Source organism: Apaloderma vittatum, unplaced genomic scaffold (assembly GCF_000703405.1).
Source record: "Apaloderma vittatum isolate BGI_N311 unplaced genomic scaffold, ASM70340v1 scaffold1302, whole genome shotgun sequence".
NCBI classification, from domain to species: Eukaryota; Metazoa; Chordata; class Aves; order Trogoniformes; family Trogonidae; genus Apaloderma; species Apaloderma vittatum.
Window position 1 is genome coordinate 2,462 of NW_009705035.1, and position 8,385 is coordinate 10,846.

An 8,385-nucleotide genomic window follows, 5' to 3' on the forward strand; every position below is an offset into this window, starting at 1 on the left:
TAAAATACGGGAAAATACTGATCAATGATTGGTAAATACTGTGATGCTTTGAAAAGTGCTGGGAAAGATATCTGTGATGTTCAGATCCTAGGTAGCTGTGTATCATGACTGTTCAAAACTTCACTGTATTTGCTCAGAGATGCTTTTTTTTTAAGTCCACATAAATCTCTCAGATACTGTTGGTTGTGGTAGAATGTGAATGAAAATGCAATGACTTCCCTCCAAATCACTTGATGTATGGACCCTTATTTCAGACTAAAAACATCTTAACACCTTTTTAAAGTTTGGAAAGTTATGTAGGTAGTGTCTAGTTAAGTAATATAGAGAAATAAATACTTATTACAAAATAACAGTGGAGAAAAATGTCCACATATCAGTGTAAACTCTCATAAATGCAGTCTGTTGAGTAAAATAAAATTAAATTACACTGAGAATTTAGCCTCTAAAGTCATTCTTTCTGTTTTGTTTTCCAGTATAAATATAGAGATCTAACTGTACAGGAGACAACCAGTGTTATTACTCAGTACAAGGACCTCAAACCTGTCATGGATTCGTATGGTTAGTCTGTGCATGAGAAAATTTTCTTACTGAATTCTTGATGGTTTAGATATATTTAGTAGTTGGAGGGGGGGAAACTAGACAACATAATTTGAATTTGTCTTTTTTGATCTTTGTCAGCAATACTTCCTTAGAAACACAGACAGTTATTTTCTAAAATAACCTTTCTATATTACTAAGTGTATCTAATGTGCCAAGAAGTGTTGTTTCTCACAGCTTAACTTAGTTAATCACAGAGTGATGTCACATCAGCTTGTGTCCTGAAATTGCTGGTATCTTACAGATTCAGCTTTGCTGTCGTATAAAGATATTTTTAGAGTTCTATTTAGAAAGAAATGTAAGTCAGTGAACAAATACTTCATTAAAAGTCATTGTGGCAGTCTGTGAAAAAGCGTAGTCAAGTATGTAGAAAATTGGTATGAGGGGTTTTGTAGTGTGAATTCATGATGACAGTTATGGTTTGTTAGCTATTTTAAAGGCACTGAGTAAATTCGAGTGCATTAAATGAAGATATTATCTAGGGTCAGCTCCAGCTGGTTTCACAAGATACAGTGAGCCAGCAGAGCTGCTGAGGTCATCCCTCTTCAGGTCACCTTTTTTAATTTTAAATTCTAAGTCGGGATTGACAAGTATTACAAAGGGATATGGACAGGTAGAAAATTAATGAATTTTAACTTGAGTAGCTACAAGCCAGCAGCTGTCACAGAAATAAAAATTCGTGTAGTGTCTGAGGAATCAAAAACAATAGTGAAAGGACTGTGGCTGGAGTAGCACACGCAGGTTTGCGTAACGGCAGCAGTCAGAATCCCAGGTAGCTTTGAGCTGTAGCAGGAAGCCGGTTTGTGTTACCTGACTCTTTTCAAGCTGCCTGGGAAAGACTGAACACAGAACCACTTACAGAAAATTTTCTATTATTTGGAGCAGTGAGATGAGCAGCAAGAAGAAGGTCACATTGCCGTTGAAGACTTTCAAGTTCGTGTTAAAAATGAAATAATTACTGCCGTTTAAGTTCCAACATGTTCTGCCTGCCTTTGCAGAACATCAGCCACAAAAGAATTAGACACGGTAAAATACATATGAAGCATGAGTAGAAACTTTCAGGTGAAAATAAAAGCTTTATTACCAGGAGTTGATGTATTCAGCCAGGAATAGTCTAGTGGATTGAAAGTATGGGAGAGCTAAATACAGCAGCTCAGTAAATCGAGGTCAGGACTCCTGTGCAGTTGGTGAGTTAAGACCAGGATCTGGCAGTGAGTCAAGTGCTGTGCATTTCTTCCTCTTCACTGTACTATTGTTTGGTTAAATTACCTTTACTAATTATGTATATCCCCATGTGTTGCCTGATCTAGTTGAGAGGCATCCCTGCACATGACAGGGAGGTTGGATTAAATGATCTCTAAGGTCTCTTCCAGCCTAGGCCAATCTATGATTCTATGATATAATAAATGCCTGTGGCCCAGTAGTCGTCAGTATCCTTGATGACCTGTTTGGAGAAAACGTAAGGAATTCTTTGTAATCCTAAAGTGACAGTTGTTTTTGTATTAAGTTTGAGGTCATATTATCTTTGCAGCAATTTGTATGATTTGCAGTTCGTGTGGTTCCAACATGTTTTACTTGGTCTCTGAATGAGGCAATAGTTTTATTTGCAGTGAAGGTAGTTTGACAATAATTAGTCACGTGTTTCTCAGAAACGCATTATTCATAAAAAGCTAACCTGACTGTAGACAGTCATTTGCTAGTCCATGGGTGTGCAAGAGCAGAACCTTTCAAGCTGAATTTGTGTCTGAAAACTTAGGCTAATAAATAGATGGGGTATAGCTTGAACAGAGGTTAACGTAGCAAACGTATTTGTTTAAAAATACTGTTTGTTCCCTTACAGTTTTTAACGATGGTTCATCCAGAGAGTTGATGAGCCTCAGTGGAACCATTCCTGTGCCTTACAGAGGTATGCATTTTTTGTTATCCCCAGTGTTGTTTTACCAGATTACGTGAAAAACTATTTAGATTTGTCCTGGTTCAGCTTCACTACTTTGGTGATCATTACTTTACTTAGCCAAAGTGCGATGTTTCTGTTTTTGCTAGAGAATAAAATCTTAAGGTTGCACATTGCTTCTTCAGTCTCTGTAACATCTCAGTGCCACACGTTTTTCAAGCTTCTCAACTGAATAAGGGTTGCAAACCATTTATTGCTGCAGCTAACAATAATTCACATTAGGGTGTAGTAATGCTGCACTGTAGAACAAATGAGATGATGTCTTAGTTGTAAATAATAGTTGTAAATCAAAGTTGTAGTGTTCTGAAAAATGTTCATATTGTGTGGTCTTTGTTAAACATTATTAGTAGGTTTTGGCTTCAACTCTGACTCTGTGCAGTTCAATTTACTGGATACAAGAAGACAGTTGAAAAGTTGGAATAACTTTTAAAATCTTACAAAATATCTTTTCTAGGTAACACATACAATATCCCAATTTGCTTGTGGCTGCTGGACACCTACCCTTTCAACCCCCCAATTTGTTTTGTTAAACCCACTAGCTCAATGACGATAAAAACTGGGAAGCACGTTGATGCAAATGGGAAGATATACCTTCCTTACCTGCATGAGTGGAAATACGTAAGTACAGGGAAGTGCGAATTCTTAAATTTGCTCAGTTTTTAATTCCTTTAGATGTATGATTTTAACAAAAACTGTAATCTTTTTTTATTTAAGATCTTAAACTGGTTTTAATTAAAACAACTGGTTATTAATTGTAATGTCCTGAAGTTCAGGATGTTGCTTTGTCTTGCCTGGTTGATTGCATGTGTAGGTACAGTTTGTCTGATTAAAGACTGCAGCATAGCAGTTCTCTTAAAACATCTCTGGGCTGAAATTGATCTCTGTGGCTAAAATAGACTTGCATGAGCACTTGGACTTCTTTATGCAGACAGTGCTGGAGCTTCAAGTATGTGGATATATTTGCCTTACCAATAAATAAAGGCATTGCACAGTGCAGGCATGGTAAAGTTGTAAAAAAGATAAACTACGCGGACAGTCAGAAGAATAATACAAGATGCACTGTTCTGTAAAAAGTGATTAACGGGAATAAATATATTAAGCATGGGTGATAGTTCAGTGCTTGTATGGTCACAGTGGAAAATGACTGCCCAGATCAGAACACAGGTCTTGCACAAGCAAGATCATCTCTGATACCAGTGATACAGAATTCGTGCAGTTTGAGAGAATAAGGGGATTATAGAGCCAACAAAATTTGGAAATAGGATATTTAGTCAAACATTAATTATACTTGTCCTTATTTTGGCAAAATGAAATCATGCCTGTATTAAGTGTAGTTATAAACAGAGAAGCATAGTTGGGCTGTATTTAAAGGAAGTTTGTGCCACTCCTCAATGGGTTAGAGTATTTATTTCTAGTGAGCTGTTCTGAAACTGAGCAAAACTATGCTGTATGAAATTGAAATGTTTGAAAACTTAGTGATCTGTGTGTTTTTCATGTTGGAGAGTGGATGAAAGTATTTAAAAAATACATATTAATCCGTTATTGCACAGTTCTCTTCAGTCATTTATTGCCCTGCGGTTGATACGAAACCATGTATTACCGAGTTCATTCTGAGTTTCAGCGGTACTGCTACTGTAATTTGCTGTACAGTTCTGAGTACCAGCTGGCTGGCTTTGGTACCTGTAAAGGAATCCAGACAGGAAGTTAAATATGCACATATATGTACATGTAGGTATATTTATAAATTAAAACCCCACGAATCAAAATATGGCTTTTGTGAGCTGATGGAATCATTTTGATAGCTAATCTGTCCCGTTAGCGAAATGAGCAGCTTGCACTTTGCCTGCCCTCACAGCCCCAGTCGGACTTACTGGAACTGATTCAGGTCATGATTGTTGTGTTCGGTGAGGAACCTCCGGTCTTCTCTCGGCCGACCGCTTCGTCAGGCTACCCACCGTACCAGGCGACAGGCCCACCAACCAGTGAGTGCTCATGGCTACTGATTTCTACAAACACTCACATTCATATTCCAAAGTGATTGTTGTCTGTGTAGTTTGTGAACAAATGATGTGTGTTACTCTAGGATGACTTTCTGGGTTGCTGGGTAGTGAACTCACCTGTGCTGTGCTTCAGCTTTTTGAACTATGTTGGAAAAATGCGTGAGTGTTTTCAGATTTTGGTAAGGAGGGAAAAATCAAGTCTATATTTAAAAAAAAACCAAAACACAAACACCCTCCAAGCCCCTCAAAACAACCAGTAACTTGTCAACAAGATACAGTTTTCTGAATGTCTTATTCAGGGTATTTTTATTTTTTTAATTCTGATAATTCAAGTCCATCTGTTTAAGCTTCTTGCACCATTGATTTCATAAGCAAAAGCACACTGCTTCTGTTTCCTATGCCAAGGCTTCTATTATGGTGTTTTGTCTCTTTTTTTTTTAAAAAAAAACTTCCTTGTGATTTTTTTATTCTTCTCTGTCAATTTGGTACACTCTTGACTTCGTACCTATTATTAATTTCTTGCAAAAATTTTCAAGACTTCTTAAATCTTTTATCTATTTAAACTTCTATAGGCATCTTATTATAAAATTGCTAAGGCTGTTAAAGCCTTAGACGTTTGTATGGGCTGATAAAATTTTTTTGAAGTATCACTTTTAAATAGCAGAAGTTACTGGATAAGAACATGGTTGAATTATTAAACAGCTAATCAGCTGTTGTGAAGTCTAGCTACTCTGAAGGTACTTAAATTATACACACTTTATTTAGTGAGTAGGGAGCAATGGCTACATTGGAAAGTTTATTTTCTTTTTCCAGCTATTATATAAAAAATGGACACAGCTCTACAGGTGTGTTATCTTTAATAACATGCTTCGTGTTTTTTTTTTTTTTTAGTTCCCTAGCTGCAGAAACTTTTCTTATGTATCCACATTTTACTTAGGACAGCTGCTCGTGCGTTTTTAAGTCAATATGCCGTTTTTATCCATGCGGTGTTCAGTTTAAAATAATTAAGAAAAACATAAATATACAGTGAAAAGTGTTAGTGTTACCTAGTTACTCTAAGGAATATGTAATTGGCTCTAATTACAGTTCTCATACTCTCCCTCCAAACAAAATACTCTTGAAAATCTTATAACCACAGTTGATGGGCAGAGGCAGCATCTTCAGGAATGCAAAATTTGCCTGCGTTTTGTGAAAATGTGTTTAGGCACAGGAGGGAAGTTCTGACTGGTCAATACATGGGGAGAAAGTTTGCAGCAGCTGGCACTAGCTGGCCGTACAATGAATGCTCTTACTCCTGCCGTTTCACTGTGCCACACTGCATTCGTTGTTCCATAATACTTTGAAGAGCATCTCGCTGTAGCTTAGTATATGTGTGTTCTTAATATAAATTAAACAGTAAAAGTATTCAAAATCGTTATTTTATTTAGCTTCCTACGTGCCGGGCATTCCAGCTGGAATATCTCCCTATCCAGCAGGAAGCACTCCAAACCCCAGGTAAGAACCACTTCTAAACCATCATCATTTACATGACAGACAGTGTCACTGACTGATATCTAGTCTTAGTTGTATTTTCTTGTGGTATATTTGTTGTATAATTATCCTGTTAGCAGTATTTTTTAAAAGTGATAAATATGCTCATACCTAACTCCCAGAAGTTATCTTTCTTCACTTGGGTATCGGGTTAGTTTTTGTAAGGTTGATATTTTTACATGATACAGAAAAAAATGTACCCCCACAAGCTGGAAATTTTTTATGAGCATTGTTAGTATTGTTTGGGGTAATTAGCAATTAAAACATTGAATAAAACAATTGCTGGATTAATGCAAACCTTGATTCCAGCATAAATATGGATTTAATTAAGAGAATTCTAAGAGAATATGAAGGGCGCAAAATGATTTTAAAAGCTCTTCATATATATAAAACAAGACTTTATTATATAATAGTTTGGAATAAAACTTTTCCAGACAACTTGCGGTTCTGTCTTAGCAAATAGAAAGATGCTGATTGCTGCCTCCTAGTGTTTAGGTACATTTTTCCACATCATAACTAATTCTGTTTATTAGTAGTACCCTTACATCCTGACTTGGTGTAAGGAGCATGCGAAGAGCTTCTGTAGTATATAGCATCTTGGGTTTTCACAAAAATGAAAAATTTTTAAATCTTGTAGGCGTTAACTATTCTCATATAAAAAAATTACTAAATTGAAATAGCTGTTTGTGAGTTTGTAGCTGGAATAATTTCAGATAAAATAGTATCTTCTTAAATCATACTAGAAATATAAACTGTGAAGAATGTTAGTGTAAACAGGAAAGAGAAAAAGCATAACTTGGCCTGCAATTTAAACACTTTGTTATGTAAACAAATGTTTAACACAGTGACATAAAGATAATACCCATGGATGATATTTTACAAATAGGTACATACTGTTATCATGTCTTTCTTTGTCAAAGCAGCTACCCAAACTATCCGTACCCGGGTGGCGTTCCGTTTCCAGCAACCACTAGTGTTCCGTACTATCCTTCGCAGCCTCCTGTGACTACTGTTGGTGAGTAGCTTTGAAAGGCTTTCTCTCAAGTGAAACTTCTCTCTGCAACTGATATGTGAAGATGGGAAAAGGAGCGTGGTGTTCTTCACCTGGCCTTTCAAAGTACCAATCTTCAGTTTAAAAAGTTATTCAAAGGAAGAATAAAATACATTTTCTGTCCTTCGCCTGGTATTTTATTCAGTCAGGAACTTGATAAATTCCTGCTTCTGTGCAATGTGTTGTGTATGCTCTCTGAATATTTTGAAGAACACTGCATGTAACTACCCTGAGTTTTTTCTCATCCTTTAACAGTAGTTGCCTTTTGTCTGTGTTGCTCTGTTCCTGATTGCGGTTTATAAAAACGCGCTTGCCCTCATTTAATCATCTACTGGAATCACTTTATTTACTCTTTGCGTAGACTTTCTTCACTCCAAGCGTCAGAGCTGTTGAAAGCAGAGATTTCCAATGTGTTTGGAACGAGCTTCATTTTGACTGAGTTTCTTCTCCAGCCTCTTCTCTGTTGCTTCTTAATGGCGCCTGGTTGTTACGTCCTTCTTTCTTCTCTTCAGCAGAAAGATTGAGGTTGCTGATGTGTATCTTTTTCCCAGTCTGCAGCTCCATGGCCTTTTGCTGGCAAAATGCAGTGGCTTGGGTTCTGCTCTGCAGCTCGTTTCTAGTGTGTATGTAACAGATTGGGAACCAGTCATAAAGGTGGTCTAGTTAAGTAGGAAAGAGGTGTCGTGCCCTTCCCATTGGATGATTGATATTCCTTCTGGAGCTGTGTGGCGAGGATGTAGACTCTTTTGTGACATGGTTCAGAATATCAATCATTTGTAGTCTCTTGCACTATAATTTCTAACTGCATCCACAGGTTCTTCATTTAATGTGTGAATTCCCAGTTCTTTACACACGCTCTCCCCTCCGGAACTGTGTGGTTTTTGAAATTTTCATTCACGCACATGGGGACAAAGTGAATTCACAGCCTGGCAAGTGAAGATAGATGCTTCTACTTTAGTCTTAAAATGTTTGAGGAATTGTTCTGTTGTTACAAAATTTGGAAACATCTGTAAGTTTTGCATTTTCTTCCCGTTGTGCCTGATCTTGTCCTTTATGTCCAAGTTCTTGCAGCCTCCTGAATTAGAAGTCTTCTTGGAAAGTTGTTGGTCTTTTCAATGGTCATCTCCTCTCTGAGATGACGTATGTCTACCACACATGCTGCAAGAAACCTGCTGTCCCACTCAAACTGTACTCGGTGTCAGGGGGCTGTAGTTGGATCCTTGGGAATCGGTCTCTACTGGCTCTCGTGTAGG

The 8,385-nt window shown here is 37.2% G+C and overlaps 1 protein-coding gene across 2 annotated transcripts in view; it reads left to right on the forward strand.

The window, feature by feature from the left end:
* The first annotated feature begins 477 nt into the window (after positions 1–477).
* The window catches only part of TSG101 (tumor susceptibility 101), a 13,923-nt gene continuing 6,015 nt past the window's right edge, over positions 478–8,385 (forward strand). The window contains exons 1-6 of one of the 2 annotated variants that reach the window (XM_009865228.1): positions 478–558; positions 2,438–2,503; positions 3,006–3,169; positions 4,407–4,533; positions 5,979–6,045; positions 7,002–7,096. In XM_009865228.1, coding sequence (XP_009863530.1) covers positions 546–558; positions 2,438–2,503; positions 3,006–3,169; positions 4,407–4,533; positions 5,979–6,045; positions 7,002–7,096 — 532 coding nt within the window. In that variant the 5' untranslated portion in view covers positions 478–545. The remainder of the gene's footprint in view (positions 559–2,437; positions 2,504–3,005; positions 3,170–4,406; positions 4,534–5,978; positions 6,046–7,001; positions 7,097–8,385) is intronic. The other variant, XM_009865229.1, reaches the window with a different exon arrangement.